Below are 27172 nucleotides of genomic sequence, written 5' to 3'. Positions count from 1 at the left end.
TAAAGATATCCATAAAAAGTGTCATTTAAAGTTTGCCACAAGCCACCTGGGAGACACACCAAACATGTGGAAGAAGGTGCTCTGGTCAGATGAAACCAAAATTGAACTTTTTGGCAACAATGCAAAACTTTATGTTTGGCGTAAAAGCAACACAGCTCATCACCCTGAACACATTATCCCCACTGTCAAACATGGTGGTGGCAGCATCATGGTTTGGGCCTGCTTTTCTTCAGCAGGGACAGGGAAGATGGTTAAAATTGATGGGAAGATGGATGGAGCCAAATACAGGACCATTCTGGAAGAAAACCTGATGGAGTCTACAAAAGACCTGAGACTGGGACGGAGATTTGTCTTCCAACAAGACAATGATCCAAAACATAAAGCAAAATCTACAATGGAATGGTTCAAAAATAAACATATCCAGGTGTTAGAATGGCCAAGTCAAAGTCCAGACCTGAATCCAATCGAGAATCTGTGGAAAGAACTGAAAACTGCTGTTCACAAATGCTCTCCATCCAACCTCACTGAGCTCGAGCTGTTTTGCAAGGAGGAATGGGAAAAAATGTCAGTCTCTCGATGTGCAAAACTGATAGAGACATACCCCAAGCGACTTAGAGCTGTAATCGCAGCAAAAGGTGGCGCTACAAAGTATTAACTTAAGGGGGCTGAATAATTTTGCACGCCCAATTTTTCAGTTTTTGATTTGTTAAAAAAGTTTGAAATATCCAATAAATGTCGTTCCACTTCATGATTGTGTCCCACTTGTTGATTCTTCACAAAAAAATACAATTTTATATCTTTATGTTTGAAGCCTGAAATGTGGCAAAAGGTCGCAAAGTTCAAGGGGGCCGAATACTTTCGCAAGGCACTGTAACTGTAAGGAATAAGTCATTGTTTTAGCCTAATTGGTATGAGAGGAATTTTAACTTTGTTCATGATGTTTTCAACAATAGGGGTAATATTCTTTCATATATGAACAATTTATAACATTGAATAAGTATCCAATACCTTTCAGAGAGTTTATGTGATCAAAGCTATTCCCAGTGGTCGAACTACACTAATGAAAACTCATCTTAGCTTTGGTGATGATCACAGATCTTATCCAGAACTCAGCTTGGGAGGTATGGGCTTACTTGTGATTCTCTGTTCTGATGAAACCAAGGTTGAAATCTTTGGCCTGAATGCCAAGCATCACATCTGGAGGAAACCTGGCACCATCCCTACAGTGAAGCACGGTGGTGGCAGCATCATGCTGTGGGGATGTTTTTCAGTGGCAGGGAAACTAGTCAGGATCAAAGGAAAGATGGAGCAAAGTACAGTAGGGTAGTAGGATCGGAATCACCGTTATAATCATTGGCCAGTATGGAAACTTAAGAAAAAAGTCTAAATCCCTATCTCCATCCATGGCTAATTTATGAAAGGGACTATTTTAGCTAGCTAGCTACCCACAGGATGACAACAAGATGCAACAATTCAAGATGTTTCTTTTTTGATGAGACAGGACCATTCACAGCGGAGCGCACTCAGTTTCTCTCAACACTAATTACCTATTTTATATATATTTTTAATTGAGGCCAAATGCTCGCTGGCTTCCCTTGCATTCAATGCTACGGTGGCAACAATGTCATTCTCTTTTTGACCAGACAGCATCAGATAGATGAGCTACACATACCGAGAAAGAGGGGCGCTGTTTCGCTCGCTCAGATGCTTTCTCTGGTGAGATAGTCAGCCTTTTGTGAATTGAATGAAATTCATGAGAAACAGAGACAAAAGACAGAAAATATATATTTTTCTTGGTCAATTCTTTGGGGAAGCTTAGCTTCCCTTGGCATCCATGGATACACGCCACTGATAATTCTTTAAAGTACTCCGAAAACCAAGTGTTTTAATAGGCATATGCTTTGTTTCTGACCTTATGCCGATTAAGATAAGCAGAGTAAGGTGTTTACATGACTATTTCCATAATCTGTCTACTGCCATAATCAGTTTAATATGAAATTATTAATGTGCATGTAAACACTCAGAGAATGACCAATCACATTTTTATGTGAATTTGGTTGGATCACCCCGAAAAGTTACTTAGCAGATAGTTGACTGCACAGAGATGAGGGTTTGTGGACGATAAAAATTTAAAAATACAGAAATGTATAAATTGTCTTTAATCACTTATTTAAATGTACAATAACAGACTTAGAAAGCAATGCAAACTCAAGCTTTCCTCCAGACCATAAATGGCAAAAGGAGTATCCTCTATCCGTGCAACATGTGCACTTTTTCCCGTCAGATTGACAAAGGGTTTGGTAGCCAATATTCAGGGAATTCTATAAAATAATTTCATAAACTTAATTCAATGTACTTTATTTACATTATACAGTCTGCACATTTGTGCTGTATATAGATGGAGTTGTTTTTTTAATAACCAATACTTACTGAGTTATATGGTGTGATAATATGAGATACTGCAATAAATACATTGTCAGACAAAAGTTTGTGGACTCCATCAGCCTGGAATCCTTCCCCCCCCCCCAAAAAAACAGCAGGACAAGGACACTACTTCAGACAAGGTGGGGTCCTCTCTTACACACCGAGTCCCATAGCCAGAAAGGTTGACAGCTGACAATCTCTGGGAACTTATGAAGTCCAATGACAAATCTCTCAAAATAACAGCGAAGTTCTTCCTTCGTCACTGCTGTGCTTTAGACAAGCCTCTACGATGCGGATTAATCAGCTATACTGGAGTCAGGAGTGGCTGCAGGAGGGGAGAGGGTAAGAGGAATGTCTATAGGGTCTGAGTAGTTTCCATTGGACTCAGCCTTGTGCAACCTCCTCTTGCTCATCCTTCACCTGGAAAAGTACACGACACGTTAGGTTTGTCTTGTGAAATCGAGAACTAGACCTACAGGCAACCACCTAAAATTCTGCTCGTTCTTTTGTACAGGGTACAAACCTGCTCCACCCCTTCCACTTCAGGGACATAGAACTGCAACATATTCTGGATGCCACTCTTCAGAGTGACCATGGAGCTGGGGCAACTGGTGCAGGAGCCCTGCAGCTTCAGCTTTACAATGCCATCCTCAAAGCCACAATAAAGGACATCTCCACCATCCTCCTGCACTGTTGGCCTGGAGGAAGCCACATGAGTTAAGAATTTAATACATACAGATACTGCATTGAGCAGAGAGACACTTCTGATGACAGGGAGGGAGATATCAGCTAAAGGCTATGTATAACTACAGTAATGATACCTGATTCGAGTGTCCAGAAGCTCTTTGATCATAGCAATCACCTCATCATCATCATCTGATGGTGCTGTAAAGACAAAAGGAACAGTTCATGCAAAAATATGCTTACATTTAACACAGGAAATAAATGCAACCATCTTTAATATAATAGGTTGCCCTTTCCATTCACAGCCTGTAATTTGTATACGGGTTGAAAATGGTAGATTGATATGCCACTCATTTCGACGTCAAACCCACCAAAGAGCTCTATTTTCATGTCATCCAACAAATGTAAATGCCTGGAGTTTGCTAAACTGCACTTGGATTGGAACTAGTGCTTTGGTCAGATGACATGAAAATAGAGCTCTTTGGCCACGCACACCAGTGGTGGGTTAGGCATCAAAATAATAATGCAGCAGAAAATAACCCTACAACTACTGTAAAATATGGTGGTGGATCTTATGTTATGGGGATATTTTGCGTCCGCTGATCCTGGATCCCTTGTTAAGGTCAACGGCATCGTGAACTTTACCCAGCGGCCACCTTTGCCAGGAGGTGGAAACTTTGATCTTCCAGCAAGACCAAGCAAACATCAAAATCCACAAAGAAATGGTTAATTGGCCCCCCCACCAACAAAATCAACATCTTACAATGGCAATCTCCGGACTTTAAAACATATGGTTTGCATCGAAGAGGGCAGTTCTTATGCACAGTATATCAAGAATGTGGAAGGATTCAGTGTGGAGGAATGGTCTAAAATCACTCCCTATGAGTTCTCCAATTCCTACATCTAAAAAAAGAAAAAGGTTCAGTGTGGTTATTCTCGTTGGTGAGGTATGTTATAACTTAATGAAGAATGTCATGTTAACCCCCAAGCCAAAGGTGCCTAATCCTAATACATTTTCAGGACCACGGAGTGTGACTGCAAGCAAGTGCGGGAGAAACCACTCAGAGTTCAGCGCCACTCTGAACTGCGCCGAGCCCCCCACCAAAGCTTTTAATGATCAATTTCAATACACTTGTGCTGGGCTACAGGTGCCATGCCAAACCTGTGTTTGTCCTGGCAGGAGCAGACCTGCAAGGGCAAAATAATGGCATTTTCATTTTGATTATTGGTCCACTTCCCCTAAAGTTAAGATTTGAAAAACAATAGGGCATAAAACCTGATTTATTTTAAACTGCAAGTAATACTTCGGGACTCCTGAATATACGCCACAAGTTGATGCCAAAACCCACGAGGGAAGGATTCCTCAAAGAAAATGACAAGAAAAATTGATACTGAGGATTATATTGGAAACGTGGAGTTGACCAGGAGAAACAATGAGGGAACTTGCACGATTGAAACAGAGTCAAAAACGACAAGGACGGCAACAAGGCTGTTGAACAGTATTGATCAGGTACTGGGAGAGGAAAACCCTGATGGGAGTATCTTGGAGGAATGTTTGGAACAATTCATTGCAAAGCAACAAACATTGAATGAGATTGACTTGAACGCTGAAAATGAAACTCCCATGGATAGCTTGAACAAAGTCGTGAATACGGCAATGGGTTTTGCAGTATTCACTACTTTTTGACTGGTACGGTCATTTATAAAACCAGGCACATTTAACAGTTAGGCTATTGATTATACACCTAATTAAGTTGGGGTATCCTCTCTCCTCACTTTTCTTAGACAATTAAAGCAAGGGCTGTTTTCTCGTCTCCTAAGTCCGCTGCTGCCTCACCGTATTTTTCTCAACACCAATATGCTGGTTAACGCATAGCAACATGGTCTAGGAAAAGGTGCCAGTTCAACAGCGCACTGATGCGTTTCAGAACCACGGACAGTGACCACTATCCAACACAGGAGAACATTGTTTTATTAGTGTTGCACCATTGTTCTTATGTAATAACCATATACAATTTCAGTAGTACGCCTTAGAGCGATGGTCTGTGCCATCCCCACGGCCAACACTATGGATTAGTCCACTCAGACAGGTGTTTTTGCTACTGCTCGACTAAATAAACCTGTCGACCAACAGCCTATCGACTAAATGGGGTTACCTTACCAAGACTATATTGAATGTTCCTGAGTTGCCTAATTATAGATTACTTAAAATCATCTTGAAATTCTATGGCAAGACTTAAACATTTATGGCAATCAATGACTAACAACCAACCTGACAGCAGTTGAAGAATTTAAAAAAAGAATGTGCAAATATTGTACAATCCAGGTGTGCAAAGCTCTTAACTCACCCCAAAAGAATCACAGCTGTAAATCGCTGCCAAAGGTGATTGTAACATGTATTGAATCAGGTGTGTGAAGTTATGTAAATTGGATTTCTGTATTTCATTACATTTCTATAAAACATGTTTTCACTGTCATTGTGGGATATTGTGTGTAGATGGGTGAGATTTTTTAAATTTATTGAATCTATTTTGAATTCAGGCTGCAACACAGCAAAATGTGTAAAAAGGGGCGACTGAATTAATATTTTCTGAAGGCACTGTATCAATCTTAGCCAAGATAAACCTGTATACTACTTACCGGATCACAGTGATCAAGGAGAGGACAACTATCAAGCTCAGAGTAGTGGTTGATGCATCCTCGCATGAGAGATATAGTGGGGCAGCAGGTAGCCTAGTGGTTAGAGCGTTTGACTCGTAACCGAAAGGTTGCAAGATTGAATCCCCGAGCTGACAAGGTAAAAATCTGTCGTTCTGCTCCTGAACAAGGCAGTTAACCCACTGTTCCAAGGCCGTCATTGAAAATAAGAATTTGTTCTTAACTGACTTGCCTAGTTAAATAAAGGTAAAAAATATGTATATATTAGTATTTTGTTAAATGACTGCTTACTAACAGGACCAAATCTAAACCATTACCTGTTGAGTATTCTGATTAAGTTCAGGCAGCACAGAATGGAGCTAATGGCAGACATCACGAAAGCATTTTTGCAAATCTCTCTAAACAAAATGGACAGAAGTATTTTGAGGTTCTTATGGAAAAGTGACATGCCAATGACAAATGAAGAAATCATGATGAAAGTCAAACTCCATAAAAAGTTGCTTACTAGGATTAACATAGAGATCAGACACTGATGACTGTTTGAAAGGACAGATTTGATTGAATTCCTGAAAGACAAGATCACAAAACGAGGACTACTTCAATCAGCTGCTTGAATATTCAATCAGATTGTATCCACAGTCAGCATTAGGATCAAGTGTCCATTCCAAGAAATGTGGAAACAGGGCCTATCATGGGATGAAGAGCTTCCACAAGATTTATCCACTAGGTACATGCACACAGCAAATGCAGAAGGAGAATGCACTACAGGTCTAATCACAGCCAAGACAATAGTTCTCCATTGAAAACTCCACCCAGACTAGAACTTCCAGAAGCAGCAATAGGAGCAAGATTAGGAAACCATCTAATGAGCAACTTGATGAGTGATGTACAAGTTCACTACTGGACAGACTCAATGATAACACTCCATTGGATCAACACCACAGTCAAACAATGGAAACCATTAATTGCTAACAGAGTGGATGAAATCCTAAGTCTGACACTTCCAGGAAAATGGAGACACTGCAGTGGGAAAGACAATCCTGCAGACAGAGGCACATGAGGAACAAGTGTGGAGAAGTTAACCAACGAGGCCACATTCAAGGTTGGAGATGTTGCACAAATACAAAATCCCATGTCATATGTGGAAGACGGGACATGTAAAAGAGATGTTCACAGAGGAAGAGATGATAAGATACGCTCAGTGAGCATAAGAATGTCATTTAACACTCTCCGAAAGAAACCCATTCAATTGTTGTATTTATATGAACTAAACTAATGGATGAATACTGAGAAGGCCAAGTTCATCGGGCTAGAGTTTTATGTAACTATATGAAGAATGTCATGTTAACCCGTGAGCGCGAGAATGTGCCTATTCTGAAGAAACTATTTTCAGGATCACAGATAGCAACCGCAACAAAGCGCAGGAGAAACAGCTGTCACAAAGTTCAGCCCCACGGCAGTGGAGAGCGCCACTCTATGCAACTGGGCCGCACCCAGGCCCCCACCAGAGCTTTTAATGAGCAGATTTAACACACTTGTGTGGGGCTAAGGAACTTGTTTTTGGCATGGCAGTAGCAGACCTGCAAGGGAGAAAGAATGTTGTTCTTGATTTTTGTTCCACTTCTCCTAAAGTTTAGATCTGTAAAACAAAATGGAATAACACCAGATGTATTTTGTTCAACTGCAAGTTCTGCTTCTGGACTCCAGATTATACACCACAAGGTATTGAAAACAGAGGTGTCAATAATTGACCCCTACCATGTCAAGAATACATTTTTTAAACAAACAAAAGTATAATTTCACCCCTTTTTTTGTTGCATACAATATAACTCAGTACAGTCATTTTTGTGTGTGTGCATCTATCGCCTATCCTATGTAAGGTGGCGGTATTGTACTGCCTTATAAAGTGTTTGTCTGTTCCATACCTGTATCTGCACGAGGGGTGTCCTCCTCATTGACAACAGGGAGTCCAGATGTGAAGAAGTCCATAATGGCAGCAAACACATCAGGTTTGATTAACTTCCATTCCAGATCTACATCTGTCTGAATAAGAAGCCAGAAACAGAGCAATTCTAATCATTTCTACCCATGATTCAGACATGACATGTTAAAATATACATGTAAATGACTGGTAATATTACCTTGGTTATGGTTATGAAGTCAGGACCCAAAAAGACACCCTTGACACCGTCGATTCTAAATAGCTGCCTGAAGAAATAATACGTATTACAATGTTGCCCAAGATAAATTAGGGCTGTAACAAGATGTCTCAGACTGCTTGTTCTTTTAATTGTTTAAATGTTATTTTCAATATTGGTAGGCATGGTTTCAGTAGCCTAAGTCATTAACCTTGCGAGGGGGGAGCAATAGGCTTCACGGGGTGCAGTAAAATCCATCGTTCCTTGTTCAAGGACCATGCGACCAGGCAGAAATTTCAAGCTGTTTGGGTTGGGAGTGTCCTGGGTCTGAATAAACATGGTCCTTGCTGGAAAGAGGGGCATAGTGTCAAAGTAATTTGAGCAATTGTGGTGCTAAAACACATTTTAGATAGCTCCCGAAGACATTTCTATACACTGTACAGGGTTTTCATGCCTACCAGATACAACTGAAAATGGTGGCAGTGACCATCTCCTGTTAACACCAATGTTGTGTGGAGTCCAATGCAGTCCAGCAAACTGATATGCACGCACAGCAAGCCTAAAGAAAAAACATTTTTGATCAATTTAGAATAAGAATAGGGTAAATTGATCACCGCGATCAACCAGACCAAATAAAAACAGAACCAGTCACATCACGCTTGATTTGACAATATGTCACATGATGCAACACTATTGGAACACAGCATGCTGACAATTAACAATTTAATTAGTTGGAGACCTGGGCAGCAATTTATTTAAAAAAAAATCCAGTATGAAAATATTCCTGTGATCAAACGCACCCGTATTAATTATGCAAGTAGGGATATTATTGTGCTTGCTGAGCTCTGTGGGGTTATGCATTTTTCACCAATGAGGCAAGCTGAGCAACTAGCTAGTTTGCTAGCTACAAATTAAATGTTTTATTAAACCAGTTCAATCATATTGCAACTATAATAACTTTTTACTGGAAATTGAGCTACAATAATCACGTTACCTCGCTACTCCTAAACTGCGTCAGACCTTATCTTATGAAACAGAGCTAGCTAAAGGTTAGCCGCTAACTAATTAGTTGACGAACACGTAGTGCGAGGAAAAGGTGAAAACATGCATTACTACAGCTTTAAAGACATCCTCAGTCAGTGTTCAACAGAGCACAACTTACGGACTTGAAATTCTTGCAGAAATACCCAACAACCTCCCGACCTGCCTGTAAGTCGCCATGTTTGTGATGCTTATACGCAATTTCCTGTAAACTCCAAGGAAGAAACCGTCCTTGTATTATTTCCCTGGAACCACATTTTGTGTAGGAACCAAAACATGGTTCCTGTATACACTGAACAAAAATAGAAATGCAACATGCAACAACTTCTAAGATTGTGATGATAAGTCACAAGGGAATCAGTCAATTGAAATAAATAAATTAAGCCTTAATCTATGGATTTCACATGACTGAGAATACAGACATACATATGTTGGTCACAGATACCTTAAAAAAAAAAGTTAGGGGCTTGGATCAGAAAACCAGTCAGTATCTGGTGTGACCACCATTTGCCTCATGCAGCGCGACAGCTCCTTCACGTAGTTGATCAGGCTGTTGAACATAGCATGTGGAATGTTGTCCCACTCCTCTTGCTGGATATTATCCGGAACTGGAACATGCTGTCGTACACGTTGATCCAGAGTATCCAAAACATGCTCAATGGGTGACATTTCTGAGTATGCAGGGCATGGAAGAACTGGGACACTTTCAGCTTCCAGGAATTGTGTACAGATCCTTGAGACAAGGGGCCGTGCATTATCATGCTGAAACATGAGGTGATGGCAGATGAATGGCACGATAATGGGCCTCAGGATCTCGTCACGGTATCACTGTGCATTCAAATTGCCATTAGTAAAATGCAATTGTGATCGTTGTCCGAAGCTTATGCCTGCCAAAAGCATTACCCCACCACCACGGGACACTCTATTCACAACGTTGACGTCAGCAAACTGCTCGCGGCCGCGACGTCATCTGCCTGGTACAGTTGAAACCGGGACTCCTCCGTAAAGAGCAAACTTCTCCAGAGTTCCAGTGGCCATCGAAGGTGAGCATTTTCCCACTGAAGTTACGACGCCAAACTGCAGTCAGGTCAAGACCCTGGTGCGGATGATGATGAGCTTCCCTGAGACAATTTCAGCACAAATTATTCTGTTGCGCAAACCCACAGTTTCATAAGCTGTCCGGGTGGCTGATCTGAGATGATCCTGCAGGTGTAGAATCCAGATGTGGAGATCCTGGGCTGGTGTCATTACATATGGTCTGCGATTGTGAGGTTGGATGTACTGCCAAATTTTCTAAAACAACGTTGGGGGCGGCTTATGGTAGATACATTAACATTAAATTCTCTAGCAACAGTTCTGGTGGACATTCCCGCAGTTAGCATACTTGAAACATCTGTGGCATTGTGTTGCGACAAAACTGCACATTTTAATGGCCTTTTATTGTCCCCAGCTCAAGGTGCAACTGTGTAATGATCATGCTGTTTAATCAGCTTCTTGATATGCCACACCTGTCAGGTGGATGGATTATCTTGTCAAAGGATTATTTTTTTCCCCACAATTTGAGCAAAGTAAGAGTGTGTATGGAAGATTTCCAGGATCTTTAATGTCAGCTCATCAAACATGGGACCAACACTTTACATGTTGCATTTATTTTAGTTCAGTGTAATACATACCTATAACCACAAGGTAGAGAACGTTCAGCTTATAACATACATTGCATATGGGTGCATCTCATGATACACAAATGCAACAAAATACAACTGAGATTTACTTGTTTTGCATACATTTATTTATCTTCATCTTTACGCAAGGACATACAAGATATGGTGTTGAATGGCAAGCTTTGCATGACTCAAGTATTTTGATATGGGTGCCTTTAGGGTTCAGCAGGTGAGGCTTGCTGTTGAATCAGCCACCACACTTTACTACACAACATATTACAGTCAGACAAATCAAACAAAAATGCTGCTTTTAAGTTTTCCAGGAAAGGACCTACACAAAAAAACTATTTCAACAACTTCAGAAAGCTGTGTCACCTCAACACATGTAATTGTAGAGTACATTATCATTGCTGCTGATGGTGTTCAGTCTTCATTTGCACGGCAGATGAATTAACATGTTATACAAAGAGTAATCACGAATGACAAAAAGCAAATCAGAATAATTTCTCCTTTTAAGACGGGGATTCTTATTTTGGATCAAGTAGCTGAGAAAGTCTATTGGTCCACACCATCACCAAGTCATGTAATGGATCGCAAACATTGAAAAGTGCTTCAAGACTCTACAATAGTCAGCAGAATACCATATCAGCATTTCATATGGCTATAAAAAAGGAATGCAAAATCTGGTGTAGAAGTGTGAAAGCTTATGGGTTTATGAAGAAACCATGTGTTGACCCTTTACTTGGAATTGTGTCTTTTGAGCATGTGTAGGAAAGTGTGTGTCTGACTTGCCACAGGTGAAAGTTGTGTGTTTTGCTTGAGGTGCTTCACAAGGGTTTTAGTTATTCTGATATGTTCTGACAGGGGGTGCTGATTGTAAAGGTTTCCAAATCTTATTGAATCGAGTGCAGGTAGAATGTAGGCTTGCTATTTAAGAAAATGATTGAATGAGCAGGTGTGGAATGTGAGTGCATAGAGTTACATAGCATTAACAATAGATGCTGACAGAGTGTAGTGGAGGTGCTGACTGGGACTTTGTCGACAGTGCTGGTCGTGAGATTTGAGGACTTCTATAAGGCGTCTCTGCTACAACATTAACAACCTCAGTTCAAAATTAAAGTCAACTAACACCAAATGACATACAGCAGAGGCACCCACGAGCGATGACAGGTTTAAGGTGAAACTCTGACCTTTGGCCTCAGTAAGGTATGCTCTGTACTATATGCCCTGCATGTACAGTAGGTGACAGATGCCTTAGTGCTGCTAAAGTCAACCTGAGTCAGGTGACCATAAACACAAGTGAAAAGAAGGATTGGATCAAAACAAAGGCTAAAATGTCAACTCATAATGCATTATAGTTTGACATGTGCAACATAATCCAGCATCGGATGAATATTATAAATGATAAAAATATGACAGCACCGCCAGATGTACATTAACCTACCTCGTATAAAGTATACACCACTAAATAGGCTAAAATGGTCATCAGATAACTTCCAAAACAAACAGAAGTATATAAGACATGTAGAGGAACCAATACAGGAGGCCTTTCTTGGGCCCCTGTGAGAGGATAACCCCTGGATGAGTAGTGACATCATCACACAGAGATCAGGGCTGTCATGGGAATACTTATTGGACCTTACAGAGCAATGGATGATGAACTGAGTAAAGGAGCAGAGGGTCAAATTTCATTAAGCGGTTAACCCTAGAACGGGGGATGTGTGTGTGTGTGTGTCCTGTCTGATTTTAAACCTCCAACACTGGCCCCCGTCAAGAAGCTCTCTAAATTGAGCAATGTTTTCGCTCAAATGGAAAAGCTGAGGACAAACTGAGGTAGGCAGAAAAAAACAACAACTGCCATATCCTCTATGCATACCAAAGGATATGACAGCTACCAGCACAGGGATAACGGCGACTGACTGGAACCTCTATTCTAATGCAGCAAAAAAGTGCAATGATGACCGTGCGCAATTTCAAGACCTTTCCGAGTTTGTAAAGGATAAGATCTTTGAGTTTTATGCCACCCTGCAGCCCAGCCCCGGTGCTGGTGACAGCATGCAGTGTGTATGCTTTAGTGTAGTGTGCACAGGTGTGGCCTCCAATGCTGGCTCCCCTGCTTTGTAGGGAAGGATGGGAGCTTTCAGGGCTTCTCTTGCGGGGCCTTGAGGTGAAAGGGCGCAGAGACAAAGGGGTCTACTGCACTCACCTCTGAAGTCCAGGAGTGTAAGGGTCCCACGGGTACTGAGCTCACAGCAGTCTGCCTGCTCACGCTGGACAACACCCTCTGAGCTGTCACAGGCTGCTGAGGCAATGGGCCTTGAAAGTGTCGGGAGTACTTGGCCAGGGCCTGTGGGCGGAAAGGCTGTGGGGCCACCTGGCTCAAGAGGGCTGTTTCAGAGGCCACAGGGTAAAGCACAGCTGGGTGAGGGTGGAGGGTCTTGGGCTTCACAAAGGGGGCCTGCAGGAAGACATCTGGATGCTGTTGAGTCACAACAAGGGGACGTGGGAATGGGGCATTTGCGAACACATCGCCTGCCTCTTCCTGTCCAACCTTGAAGGGGGCTTTGGAGAAGACATCAGGGACAACCTCACCCCCCCTGGCTTTCTGGGGCATCTGTTGGGAATTATTCTGGCATGGGACATGTGGGCCTGGGGTAGGTTGGTGGGAGGGAGTGGAGAGTTGTGGGTGTGATAGGCGTGGCTGGGAGGGTGGGAGGTGTAATTCAGACCGGTGCTCCTCCTCTTCATCTGAATCCAGCAGCAAAGGTCTGGAACCACTGCAGTCATGGCCCACCTCATCACTCTCACTGGCCCTCCTGCATTGCTCCTCCTTTCTCTTGTCTTCCTCCTCAAATTCCTCATCGCTGGAGTGGACACAGCCCTGGTCTGCTCTGTGGCCTTCTTCAGGCAGCTCAATCTCTGACCTCCCCTTGTCTAGCACAGCGTGGCTTTTACTCTCCCCTTTCAGCTCTGCAGAGGGGAGAAGACAAAGTAAAGGATGAGACATAAAAAGGACAATACTGCCACTTTTCAACCTCATCCATTGTCTCCAGCACCATACCAGTGTCTACATTATGGGGAAATGGCACGTTTCTATGATCTGTGACATCACAGGGCAGGATTAAAAGTAGAAAAACCTGTCATTTTCTCGCCAGGAGAGTATTTTCTGACTTCCCACGTCACCACAAATCAGGTAGGACTTTAAACGAGATATTCTTTTTCTACAAAATATAGAAATGTGCCGTCTCCACATATGTAGACAATAGTATAGTGCTGGAGATAATGACAAGGATGTTAGTGGTGGAGTTGCCCTTTAAGATGTGTACACTGAGACAAGATGACTGGTGGTTAAGACTCCAACTTAGTTTACATTGAAAACCCTCTCTCAGCTTTGAACTACACAGTCTGTGGTCCTTTGGTCTAACAGAGCATCAATAGGCCACTCCCAAAGATGACACGTACAACAGTTCTACTACAAACAAGTAAACACCATGGAAACAGCAACAACAGCACAATGGTCCAACAGCAGCAAGCCAGCACAGCACGACTCCAAAAACACAACATGATCTACTCTGTACAACACAATGAACACAACGCGACAGACGACTATTCAGCGCTATCACTACAACAAAAAAATACATTGTTTCCACTTGTTTTTCCAGGAGATCTCCAACATCCTCTAAGCAGACACACAACCCCTCACCAAAACAATTCCACGCACCACTACAAAGAGTAATACTGGAAGATTTAGGTTCTTTATTGCTAAGTTATATAAAGATATAGGGACTTGATAAGGAGCAAATGGACCCGTGGAAACAAGGTAGAGTGAGAGGACTCACTGGAGTCCCAGCAGAGAGTGAGATTGACAGGAGCAGACAGACAGAGCGACAGAAACAGGGGCAGTCTTACCTTGGTAGTGCAGGTAGCAGGAGTTAGCCGGCAGCTCCAGGGGGAGAGGGTTAGTGGCAGCCATTTAGGGCACAGTTCAGAGTCAGCCAGAGGGCAAAGAGTTGGGCAGGGTGTGAGTAAGAGAAGAGGTAGAACTGTAGCTCTAAGATACTCAACCTTCCAGTGGCTTGAAAGGCAAGAAGTTAGGTGTGAGAGTACTCAAACCCTATGTAAGAGTGCAGTGTGTGTTAGGTGCTCAGTCTAGCACCAAGGCATAATAGGATGAGTGAGCATTTCCATACTGTACTGAGATACAGTGTTTATGATAGGGCGAAAGGAGGAAAAAAGGCTTCCGAAAGCTATTAATGCATTCATAAACTGGCAAACTGACAGCAGATTGTGTTTTCTGTCTTAAGTGTGAGCCTTAACATTTTTAGGTTAGTAAATTATGTGGGTGTGTGACTACGCAAAAGACTGATGTGTTATCCACCTATACTTGCTCTTTCAATTATCTCATAACACCACCATATATTGAACTTAATTTCCTACTGATGAATTTAAAAATACACCAAGGAGACTAGAGTTCCATTCAGATGTTTATTTAAATGTCCCTTTTTTTTTGAATATTTTTCTCATTTCATAAAAATATAAAGGTATACGCTAGATAATAGCTCTGTGCTTTCACATATGGACAACTGCTGTTTGCGCAGTACAACAGTGTTCATATATTTGCCCCAGCAAACACACTAGGGACATCAGTTTCACAGCAACACAAGTCAAATTCTACTGGCAAGGCTAGACCTCTACTGAATACAGCACTGTGGTGTCTAAGGATAATATGAGCACTACTGTAGAATTGCATTGGTTAGCCACACCTAAACCTGCAAAAGACTGTACAACAAGTAGATCGGAGAAAAACAAAATAAGAGTAGTTTTACTGATTCTCCAGACACTCTTCAAAAGCCACAGCCCAATTTCTACTTACTGAACAATATATGGTTTGGAGAGGGGTAAAACACATTTTTACTTCAAAGTTTAAAGTTTACTTCAACTTAAAGTATGCGATACTAGCAGTAACACCTCAAATGGAAATGTAGATTTTTGCTTGGTGTATTTTCCAAGTATGGAAACAATACTTTTTGAAATTGAATAAATGCATTTTGTCTAGTTGAGAGTTCTTAGATGGGTTGCATTTCAGTTTAATTTCTGAAACATTGTATCATCTAATTTGAATATTCCTCAGGTAAATCAAGTGTGGGTACAATGTAGTAAATTATATCACCTGATTATGCTGGCTGGGAGGATGATGAAGATGTGTCAAGAGTAAGACACATTTTGGTTCTGTTTCCAACAAATGAGACTGCATTGTAACGTGTAAGTAGGCAGGCGATATAGCTTTGCTTGTTTTATGCATTTAGGGGTAACAGTAAAGGAGGAGGAAAGGACAGAGATATCAGGAAGACCCTTCCGTCATAAGCCCTGTTTTCAGAGGGAGGGGACTCTTGTTAAATAAACTACAGCTCAGAGGAAGAAAATCAAACCAGGAAAAACGATGGGAAAACCAAGGATGAAGGTTTAAGATAATACCCCAATAAGGCAAGTCACAAGCACAGAGCTGTTCTCAGAACACCACCAAATGAAGATCGCTAAAACCATGGGGCTAGTGGCTTCCCTATGCTGAAATAGTCTCCCACAAGACCAAGGATAGACAAAAATACTTTGGACAAATAGGAGGGACACAATATCTTTGCACTCTTAAATACAGCCCCATAAAGAATACACAGAAAAACTTTTTTCCATTTACCTATAATATGTACTTATGAATTGTATATATTTCATATTGATACTCACTTCATACATTCATTCATTCTATAGCACTGTCACATTTATTCATATTATGATAGGTCTTTAAATATGAAGCACTTTAAAATGTATACTGAACAAAAATATAAATGCAACATGTAAAGTGTTGGTCCCATGTTTCATGAGCTGAAATAAAATATCCCAAAATTTGCAATGTGCACAAAAAGCGTATTACTTTAAACTTTTGTACACAAATTTGTTTACATCCCTGTTCGTAAACCTTTTTCCTTTGCCAAGACAATTCATCCACCTGACAGGTGAGGCATATCAAGAAGCTCTATACCTGCAGAGTATTTCTGTCTGGAATAAAGCCCTTTTGTGGGGGAAAACTCATTCTGATTGGCTTGGCCTGGCTCCCCAGTGGGTGCACCCCTACCCAGTCATGTGAAGTCCATAGAGTAGGGCCTAATGGATTTATTAAAATTTACCGATTTCCTTATATGAACTGTAAATCGTTGAAATTGTTGCATGTTGCGTTTCTATTCTTGTTCAGTATACTTTAACTACTTCTTTACAATGGGAGAACGAGGAAATAATGGTTCTATATACATATGAGTTGGTTATGGATATTTGACCAGATCATTACACTATACACAAGCAACATCAAGGTGTATATGTGTGTTTGTGTAGTATGGATGAGTAGATTGGAAAGAAGGGAGATTAATGATGAGGATAAAATGTGCAACAGAGACACATGGAACAAAAAGAGAAACTGTGATTGGCTGTAGGACAACACCAGCACAACACAAGCAGACAAAACCCAAGATCAGCTGACCCTACTTCTCACTCTGCTGGCTCACTGGTAAAGATCAGCTGACCCTACTTCTCACTCTGCTGGCTCACTGGTAAAGATCAGCTGACCCTACTTCTCACTCTGCTGGCTCACTGGTAAAGATCAGCTGACCCTACTTCTCACTCTGCTGGCTCACTGGTAAAGATCAGCTGACCCTACTTCTCACTCTGCTGGCTCACTGGTAAAGATCAGCTGACCCTACTTCTCACTCTGCTGGCTCACTGGTAATGATCAGCTGACCCTACTACTCACTCTGCTGGCTCACTGGTAAAGATCAGCTGACCCTCACTAAACAACCAATGAGATACACAACCATTGCACTGTTCAGCTGTATCCATGCTCAATATGGGACTAATTTCTCTCACATTCTGGGAAAAGTAGATCTGTTAGCCTTGCCAATGGGCCGAGGACAGAAACCCAAATCAAACAGAATAGCCACGATAAAGCTCTTATTGGAATACAGATGATCAATAACTGGTTAGCATGCATTCTGCCCATAAGAGAAATGTCTTGAGCACCCGTCTTAATGTACAGTATGACCAAGAAGACGAGGGCATTGAAATGAATTACACACATTTAGAATAATACCACGAAGGAGTCAACCTTTCCAGATAATTATTATAATTAGAGGTATAGTAAGAGGCTAAATGCACCCGCTCAATATGACCTTAAACTACAGGAAATGCACAACACGGGAACAATAATCCCGTGTTCAGATACATAAAGCACAGCCAAGATAAACATGGTTGTGCAGTCAAGGAGATGGCTGTTGTAGAAGACCAGACAATCAGAGGCAGTTTTGGGGTAGCTAGACACAGTCTGTAGATGTCCACCATAACAGGGCATGTTGCAGAAGCGCTTTTGACCTCAGAATGACAGACATCTTCGACCATTTGCAACAGACAGCCAAACATTCCCAGGGGGCACCGGTGAACCACAGCAGTTTGAGAAAAGTTACACACAGCAGGGGCCTAAGGACTGACAGCTCATTGGTCTCATCTGTATGGCCCATGCAAGCAGCTCGTGATAGTTCAGTCAATGTCTGCTTTCCTAAAGGCCTGCTTTGCTCTAATGACTAGACATGGTCATAGCTGCTACAGGAAGAGTGCATACAGATAGCTAGGAGAGATAGAAGTACTATACTGCTGTGTTACATGGTCAGACCTGGGACACATACGTTTGCATAAACCCTGATCAAAGATTGTAAAACAGCAAAGCCAATGGGGTTATGGGCAAGCCAGGCAGTATGTGAATAGCGTGGGGTTGAAACCGCAAGGCAGGACAAAGAGGAATGTTGACAGATGGACGACAGCGTGATAAAGACCACAGTGCAGCCAAGACAGAAGCAGACAGTCTGTCAGGACGGAGAGTTAATGCCATGTTGCTACCAACATGGGAATGCCAACGGCCAGGATGAATGGTTTGAAACCAGCGTATCAAGAAAGCAAGAGATGGAGGCGGGGGCACAGAGGCACACCAGAGAAAGTATTCTCTAGTCCACACTAAAACTCCTCCATTTCACCTTGCAAGGTGCTACATAAGTGCCTCTGCTGCCCCCTCTCCCCATCATGTTACGACTGCAAGCTGCCCCTTCGACCTCTCTCTCCCACCCCCTAGAGGTCGATGAGCTGATCCACCAGCAGAAGGGAGCGGGCCAAGTTGGGGATGCTGGACTCTGAAGTGCCACTGTTGCTGCGCGAGTGACCACCTGAAACGTGCCAGAAAGAGAGAGGGACAGAGAGAGAGGAGGACATGGACGGAGCAAGGAAGAGAGAAGTGGGAGAAAGGGGAACCAGCGGGAGAGAGTAATATTTAGAGAGTATTTGAGAGAGAATAGGAGAAAGGACAGTTTAGCAAAGAATTGAGAGTTGGTGAAATAAAATAGGACAGGAGAGAGGGTGGGATGACAGGAGCATAAAGGAGTGAATGAGGAAGACGGGTAGAAAGAGAAGAAAAGAGAGAAAGTAAGCCAAGATTATCTATATGCAGCCGCAGCATTTCAGGGAAAGAGTGCTGGGAGGAGGACATCTTGTATGTCGTCCTAACCTCTAGAAGACACTACTCTTAAAAGATGCCTTAATGCTCTGCCTTTGGTGCTTCTGTTCCGACATACTGTATAAAACAACTGCATAATGGTACCTGCCGTTGATAGGAACTGCCAATTCTTATTGGCAAAGTTCAACCAGTGAAAAGTCAAATGAGAAACACACTGATGTGAAATCATGCTAGGATGGGGAGGGCTAGTTAATGTTACAGCACATCCAGCCATGTTTGTTCTCAGCAGGTGTAAGTGATGAACTAAGGTGTTAGCTAGGGTTTCTCAGTAATGGCTGTGCTCATTCGTGGTCCCCTGGCAGTTATGTGGGTTGAGGAAGGCAGCTCATACAGAACAGTACTTTGATCCTCTGTGTGGATCAATGAGACACATAGGGTTGGATCCATCTACACACTGCTGGCCTGCCTTACATACCTTGGTTGTTGGAGTGTTTGGAGATGAGCACAGGGATGGGGTCAAACTCGTCCTCAGTGCCCTTCTCCCCAGCCTCGGGCGGCTGGAAGCCCAACATGAGGTAAGCAGATTCTGCAGGTGGAGGAGAGGAGGTGAAGGGGTGATGGAGGGGGAGGTTAGCGCAGCCCAGAAGAGAGCGAGGGAGGAGGGGAGAGTGCAGGGTGTACAGAGACAGAGGCAGCCAGAGCAGTCACAGCATTAGTACTAAGCCATGCATCTGATGTGGCTTTTGTAAATGAGTCAAGGGTCTGCAGAAGGTCCCACAATGTTGTGGCAGCTGTATAGCGCTACAAAGAAAGGGCCCTTTGATACAGGCTGCCAACATGTCTGTCTCAATATCTCATTCCCCAGTTGAAATGATATAGTTCATGTTGATATGAGTAATATGATAGTTAACTGGGTAGTTTAACATCATCCATTCAAAGGTTGCTTGGCTTTGAACATGTATATATTAGTAGTCTGCCTTGGTGTTACAGCTGAGCGATATTGCAGGTCTGTGGTACTGTGATCAGAGGTCAGACTTGCTGTGAGGAGTTTCACCACAGGTATGCAATATATGACAGCTGGAGAGAGGTCTTACCAGCAGATGTCTGGGCAGTGCCAAATGAGACTGGAGCTAGCTTGTCCAGACAGGAAGCAGAGCCAGGAGGGGCAGAGGAGCAGGAGGAGGGTGGTGCACAGATAGTTTGATCCCCAGGGGTGGAGGTGTGAGACAGCAGAGAGCAGCCCAGCAGAGAGTCCTCTCCAGCCAGAGAGTCTGAGGGAGCGGAGGCCAGGGGTTAAGATGGAGAGAGGAAGAAGGAACGAAAATGAAAGCCCATTAGCCTAAGCACAGAAAATAGTTTAGACCAAAATGAGCTTCATACTCTCAGAAATACAGTACCAGTCAACAGTTTGGACACACCTACTCATTCAAGGATTTTTCTTTATTTGCACTATTGTCTACAATAATAGTGAAGACATCAAAACTACAAAATTGCCTTGACAGCTTTGCACAATCTTAACCAGCTTCACCTCAAATGCTTTTCCAACCATCTTGAAGGAGTTGCCACATATGCTGAGCACTTGTTGGCTGCTTTTCCTTCACTCTGCGGTCCAACTCATCCCAAACCATCTCAATTGGGTTGAGGTTGGGTGATTGTGTAGGCCAGGTCATCTGATGCAGCACTCCATCACTCTCCTTCTTGGTCAAATAGCCCTTACACAGCATGGAAGTGTGTTGGGTCATTGTCCTGTTGAAAAACAAATGATAGTCCCACTAAGCGCAAACCAGTTGGGATGGAGTATCGCTGCAGAATTCCGTGGTAGCCATGCTGGTTAAGTGTGCCTTGAATTCTAAATAAAATCACTGACAGTGCCACCAGAAAAGCACCCCCACACCATCATACCTCCTCCATGCTTCACGGTGGGAACCGCTCATGCAGAGATCATCCATTCATCTACTCTGCGTTTCACAAAGACACGGTGGTCGGAACCAAAAATCTCAAATTTGGACTCACCAAACCAAAGGACAGATTTCCACCAATCTAATGTCCATTGCTCGTGTCTCTTGGTGCTAGCAAGTCTCTTCTTATTATTGGTGTCCTTTAGTAGTGGTTTCTTTTCAGGAATTTGACCATGAAGGCCTGATTCACGCAGTCTCCTCTGAACAATTGATGTTGAGATGTGTCTGTTACTTAAACTCTGAAGCATTTATTTGGGTGCTATCGGAGGTTCTGTTAAAACTCTAATGAACTTATCCTCTGCAGTAGAGGTAACTCTGTGTCTTCCATTCCTGTGGCAGTCCTCATGAGCGCCAGTTTATTCATAGTGCTTGATAGTTTTTGCGACTGCACTTGAATTAACTTTAAAAGTTCTTGACATTTTCCAGACCATGTCTTAAAATAATGGACTGTCATTTCTCTTTGCTTATTTGAGCTGTTCTTGCCATAATATGGATTTGATCTTTTACCAAATACAGCTATCTTCTGTATATTACCCCTACCATGTCACAACACAACGGATTGGCTCAAACACATTTAGAAGGAATGATAGTCCACATATTAACTTTTTACAAGGCACACCTGTTAATTGAAATGCATTCCAGGTGACTACCTCATGAAGTTGGTTGAGAGAATGCCAAGAGTGTGCAAAGCTGTTATCACAGTAAAGGGTGGCTACTTTGAAGAATCTCAAATATAAAATATATTTTGATATGTTTAACACTTTTTTGGTAACTACATGATTCCATGTGTTATTTCATAGATTTGATTCCTTCACTATTATTCTACAAAAATAAAAGTCAAGACAGACCCTGGAATGAGTAGGTGCTTCCAAACTTTTGACTGGTACTGTATGTCCATCCTCAAAGTAGATATCCCCTGATCAAACCCCAGACTAGTAGTGGTACTTTGCTGTATGTAGGAGTTGGACCAATGACAGGACCATTGGTGCCCTCTAGAGGAGCAGATTGACACTACTAGCAAAAGGTGGGAGAGGAGGGAAAAACTGCCTACTGCGTGATGTTGAGAGGTCAAACTCAGAGCGTGTCTGCTGCCCCTATCACTCAGCAGTAGCGGCCTTGCCCCCAGATTCAGCCTACATTCACTGGGGAATGTCAGTCATGACACAAATATTCACACTGTGCTCAAGTTTATCTGGAGCAGAATCAGCAATTCTAATTAAAAGTGCACTGCAAATGTTTTCCTGTTCGCCCTCAAGAGTACATCATGGTAACGGATCCTTGCAATAAACCTAGACACTCACTGTCGCAACCGTTCCAGACAGTTTAGTGGACAGCATTGAAGAAATGGTGACAGGGAATATTAATTTGGTGCAGGGAAACCTGTCAGCTATCCTTGGCAGGGTATGTTTGCGCAGGTTACTGATAAATTACCTGGTCCTTTCAACACCAAGCAATAGTTAACACAAAGGAAACGGCAACAGAGCTCCTGAACTAAGAATCATATCCCTGTATGATGTTGGTGCCAGAAAAAAAACCATTCAATCTTAGTGTTATCCCAATAACTCATTACCTTGTGGCACCACACAGAGCACACGTCATATTAATTAATGCAAGCCAAGTGATAATGTAATAACATTGCCTATATTATTTAAGGCTGACACAAATGTGTGGTAAGAACAGTAAGGTACAGTACAGGGCACTAACCTGGCAGGCTGGCTGAGACTGTATCCAGGCCCGGGATGAGAGAGTCCACACACATCTCAGCCTTCACTGCTGATGAAAGAGGAGGAGACACGGTCAAATAAGGAAATGAATGAGAAGAGAGAGGAAACCAAAGAGCTCCCAGCTCCAGAGAATAAAAGGTAGATGAGACAGACTTCAGTTCATAAACAACCTGAAACATCTCATGTGTGGAGAGGATACAGGAAGGGGAGAGGAAGGCATGCAGACAGGCAGAAGAGCCTGTTACCATTGCTGTTGCCCTCTGCAGAGCTGCTGAAGGGGTCAGCCAGGGGTAAAAGGTCAGGGAGCAGCAGAGATGTCTCAGGGGACTTCAGTCCCTCAATCAGCTTCTCTGTGAGAGGGACAGGGGGGACGAGAGGAGAGGACAGGACAGGGAGGAAGGCATTGAAAGAGAAGAGAATGTGCATTAGAAAAAGATTAGCAGGGAGAGAAAAAGGGAGACGATGTAGGACTGAGGACAAGGGAAGATGCAGTACATTCGGAAAGTATTCAGACACCTCGACTTATTCCACATTGTTACGTTAGCCTTATTCTAAAATTGATTGAATATTTTTTTCCCCCTCATCAATCTACACACAATATCTCATAATGAAAAAGCAAAAACTGTTTGGCATTTTTGAACATTTATTTTAAAAAAAATACACTGAAATATAACATTTACATAAGTGTTCAGACCCTTTTGGCTTTGATTACAGCCTTGAGTCTGACGCTACAAGCTTGGCACACCTGTATTTGTGGAGCTTCTCCCATTCTTCTCTGCAGATCCTCCCAAGCTCTGTCAGGTTGGATGGGGAGCATCGCTGCACAGCTATTTTCAGGTCTCTAAAGAGATGTTCGATCGGGTTCAAGACCGGGCCACTCAAGGACATTGAGACTTTTCCCAAAGCCACTCCTGCGTTGTCTTGGCTGTGTGGATAAGGTCCTTGTCCTGTTGGAAGGTGAACCTTCGCCACAGTCTGAGGTCCTGAGCAATCTGGAGCATGTTTTCATCAAGGATCTCTCCCTGTACTTTGGTCCATTCATCTTTCCCTCAATCCTGACTAGTCTCCCAGTCCCTGCCACCTGAAAACATTCCCACAGTATGATGCTGCCACCACCATGGTTCAAAGTAGACAAACTCCAAGTGGGCTCCCATGTGGCGCAGTGGTCTAAGGCACTGCATCTCAGTGCTAGAGGTGCCACTACAGACCCTGGTTCGATTCCAGGCTGTATCAAAACTCGCCATGATTGGGAGTCCCATAGGGAGGTGGACAATTGGCCCAGCATCATCTGGGTTTGGCTGGGGAAGGCAGTCATTGACAATAAGAATTTGTTTTTAACTGACTTGCCTAGTTAAAGGTTAAATACATTATTTTTTTAAAGTAGGATGTCATGTCCCTTTTACTGAGGAGTGGCTTCCATCTGGCCAATTTACCATAAAGGCCTGGTTGGTGCAGAAATGGTTGTTCTTCTGGAAGGTTCTCCCATCTCCACAGAGGAACTCTGGAGCTCTGTCAGAGTAACCATCGGGTTCTTGGTCACCTCCCTGATCAAGGCCCTTCTCCTCCGATTGCTCAGTGTGGCCAGAGAGACAGATCTAGGAAGAGTCTTGGTGGCTCCAAATTTCTTCCATTTAAGAATGGAGGAGGCCACTGTGTTCTTGGGGTCCTTCAATGCTGCAGAAATGTTTTGGTGCCCTTCCCCAGATCTGTGCCTCTACATAATCCTGTCTCAGAGCTCTATGGATAATTCCTTCAACCTCATGGCTTGGTTTTTGCTCTGACATGTCCTGTCAACTGTGCTTATATACACAGGTGTGTGCCTTTCCAAATCATGTCCAATCAATTGAATTTACCACAGGTGGACTCCAATCAAGTTGTAGAAACATGTCAAGGACGATCAATGGAAACAGGATGCACCTGAGCTCAATTTTGAGTCTCATAGCAAAGGGTCTGAATACCTCTTTTTTAAAATAAATTAGCACAATTTTCTAAAAACCTGTTTTCACTGTGTCATTATGGGGTATTGTGTGAAGATTGATGAGGAACATTTTTATTTAATCCATTTTAGAATAAGGCTGTAACATAACAAAATGTGGAAAAAGTGAAGGGGTCTGAAAACTTTCCGAATGCACTGTACGTACACTAGGCTCATCTAAGTACAAATGAGAACATGATCGTTATACTATCAAGGTGAGAATTAGTTGGTAACGTTTGCAAAGTCATTCTATTGGCTGGGTATTTTACCATGAGTAATGATATGAAGACACCGGTCTTTTCCTTTACTCCTTCAGCAGGCACATTCGAAGGTTAGGAAAAACTAAATCACTCCTAGGGTGATGAGAGTGCACAGACCATGCTTGAGTAGAGGACATGTTAATTTCAGGCGGGTAATACCATTCATGTCAAACAAGTATTGGAGAAAAACAGCATGCCTTCAAAAGGACTGCTAACCTTAAATCACCAACACATCATTCCATCCCACCAACCAACGACGTGGAGACGAATACAAACACACAGCAGCTAGTCAGTATTTCATCTTTATTGGCTCATTAGTTGACGGACTAAAGAGCAAAATTTCAGCATCACTCAACAAAAAAGGTTAGCTACCATAGCACCATTCCACAGACTAGGCCTACATCACTGACCGTCTTTACACGTCTCTTCTCCACTTTCATCACTGAACAAGTGTTGGATCAGTCAGCACTGTTAGACACCTGACTGACAGCATCCTTGTTAATAAGTAACTTTGCTGGGTGTCCCAGCTCCGTGCCACAGACAAATCAGGAGGACTGCCTTCAGGATGTGCCTCTCCAGCAGGTTAGTGCATCCAAACAGTGCAAACCAGGTGCATGCATGTGAGTAAGTATCTTCTGGGTCAAAACCTAAACTCAATACATACTTACAGGTCACTGGCTGCTATGGAGAGACAGGGGGGCAGAGGACCTGGGGCAGGGGCAGGGGGCTCAGAATATGACACAGCACAGCTGCCCATTTGCCCCCTTTACTAAGGGATAGAGGTCATAGGTCACAGGTCAATGATAAACTGCTATGACAAAGTCTGAACTCCAGAGCTTTATTTATGCTGAACAAAAATATAAATGCAACATGTAAAGTGTTGGTCCCATGTTTCATGAGCTGAAATTAAAGATCAAATGTTTTGATTGTAAGGAATTCTAGGTCAGGTGAACAAAAGGACTGGAGTTCCTGTATGTTGTTATAATAACACCACGTCTCGTTAATCATAAGGCATACACTCCCGACCTTCTTCTTAACAGAGAGATGTTTGTTTCTGTCGGCGCGATGTGTGAGGAAGCCGGGTGGCTGTACCGACTCTGATGACGTATCCCGAGTGAGCCATGTTTCCGTGAAACAAAGAACGTTACATTCTCTGCTGTCTCTGGAAGGCAACCCTTGCTCGGATTTCGTCTACCTTGTTGTCAAGAGACTGGACACTGGCGAGTAGTATGCTCGGGAGCGGTGCGCGATATGCCCGTCTACGGAGCCTGACCAGAAGACCGCTCTGTCTGCCCCTTCTGCGGCGCCGTTGTTTTGGGTCGCCGGCTGGGATCCGATCCATTGTCCTGGATGGTGGACCAAACAGAGGATCCGCTTCAAGAAAGTCGTATTCCTGGTTGTAATGTTGGTGAGTTGACGTTGCTCTTATATCCAATAGTTCCTCCCGACTATGTAATTACACCTAATATTTTCTGGGGTAACAATTTAAGAAATATCACATAAAAAACTAAATAATGCATATAAGCGAGGCGGCCATCTCTGTCGGCGCCGAAAGTAAACCAATCTTTGCTTGACATCATGGGAAAATCAAAAGAAATCAGCCAAGATCTGAGAAAATATTGTCGACCTCCAAAAGGTCTGGTTCATCCTTGGGAGCAATTTACAAATGCCTGAAGGTACCACGTTCATCTGTACAAACAACAGTACGCAAGTATAAACACCATGGGACCACGCAGGCGTCATACTGCTCAGGAAGGAGACACATTCTGTCTCCTAGAGATTAACTACTGTGGTGCAAAAAATTCCCAGAACAGCAGCAAAGGACCTTGTGAAGATGCTGGAGGAAACAGGTACAAAAGTATCTATATCCACAGTAAAACTAGTCCTATTTCGACATAACCTGAAAGACCGCTCAGCAAGGAAGAAGCCACTGCTCCAAAACCACCATAAAAAAGCCAGACTACGGTTTGCAACTGCGGGACAAAGACCGTACTTTTTGGAGAAATGTCCTCTGGTCTGATGAAACAAAAATAAAACTGTTTGGCCATAATGACCATCGTTATGTTTGGAGGAAAAAGGGGGAGGCTTGCAAGCCCGAAGAACACCATCC

General features: G+C 42.8%; 2 protein-coding genes across 14 annotated transcripts in view; both read right to left on the bottom strand.

Moving 5' to 3' along the window:
* Nucleotides 1-2142: 2142 nt before the first annotated feature.
* Nucleotides 2143-9671, bottom strand: nfu1 (NFU1 iron-sulfur cluster scaffold homolog (S. cerevisiae)). The gene is made up of 8 exons (XM_020489955.2): nucleotides 9067-9671; nucleotides 8363-8463; nucleotides 8116-8251; nucleotides 7908-7974; nucleotides 7692-7809; nucleotides 3246-3309; nucleotides 2948-3122; nucleotides 2143-2844 (listed from the first exon to the last, which is right to left on the bottom strand). The coding sequence occupies exons 1-8, from the start codon at nucleotides 9123-9125 to the stop codon at nucleotides 2809-2811; spliced, it is 756 nt and encodes a 251-aa protein (XP_020345544.1). The 5' UTR covers nucleotides 9126-9671; the 3' UTR covers nucleotides 2143-2808.
* A 1045-nt stretch (nucleotides 9672-10716) lies between these two features.
* Nucleotides 10717-27172, bottom strand: part of LOC109895887 (AP2-associated protein kinase 1) — a 46525-nt gene continuing 30069 nt past the window's right edge. For 2 of the 13 annotated variants that reach the window (XR_004210774.1, XR_004210775.1), the window contains 6 exons: nucleotides 23073-23177; nucleotides 22808-22876; nucleotides 20240-20416; nucleotides 19621-19731; nucleotides 14516-18858; nucleotides 13470-13576 (listed from right to left, as the gene is read on the bottom strand). Coding sequence is in view for 10 of the 13 variants with exons in the window: in XM_020489956.2 (XP_020345545.1) it covers nucleotides 12747-13576; nucleotides 19621-19731; nucleotides 20240-20416; nucleotides 22808-22876; nucleotides 23073-23177 (1292 nt within the window). In the remaining 3 variants the exon portion in view is untranslated. Of the gene's footprint in view, nucleotides 13577-14515; nucleotides 18859-19620; nucleotides 19732-20239; nucleotides 20417-22807; nucleotides 22877-23072; nucleotides 23178-27172 lie in introns of all 13 variants that reach the window. The other 11 variants (XM_020489956.2, XM_020489957.2, XM_031830089.1 and 8 more) reach the window with 10 other exon arrangements.

This window comes from Oncorhynchus kisutch, linkage group LG8 (genome assembly GCF_002021735.2).
Source record: "Oncorhynchus kisutch isolate 150728-3 linkage group LG8, Okis_V2, whole genome shotgun sequence".
Lineage (NCBI taxonomy): Eukaryota > Metazoa > Chordata > Actinopteri > Salmoniformes > Salmonidae > Oncorhynchus > Oncorhynchus kisutch.
Note: the sequence above shows the minus strand (reverse complement) of the source record. Positions and strands in the feature narration are given on the sequence as shown.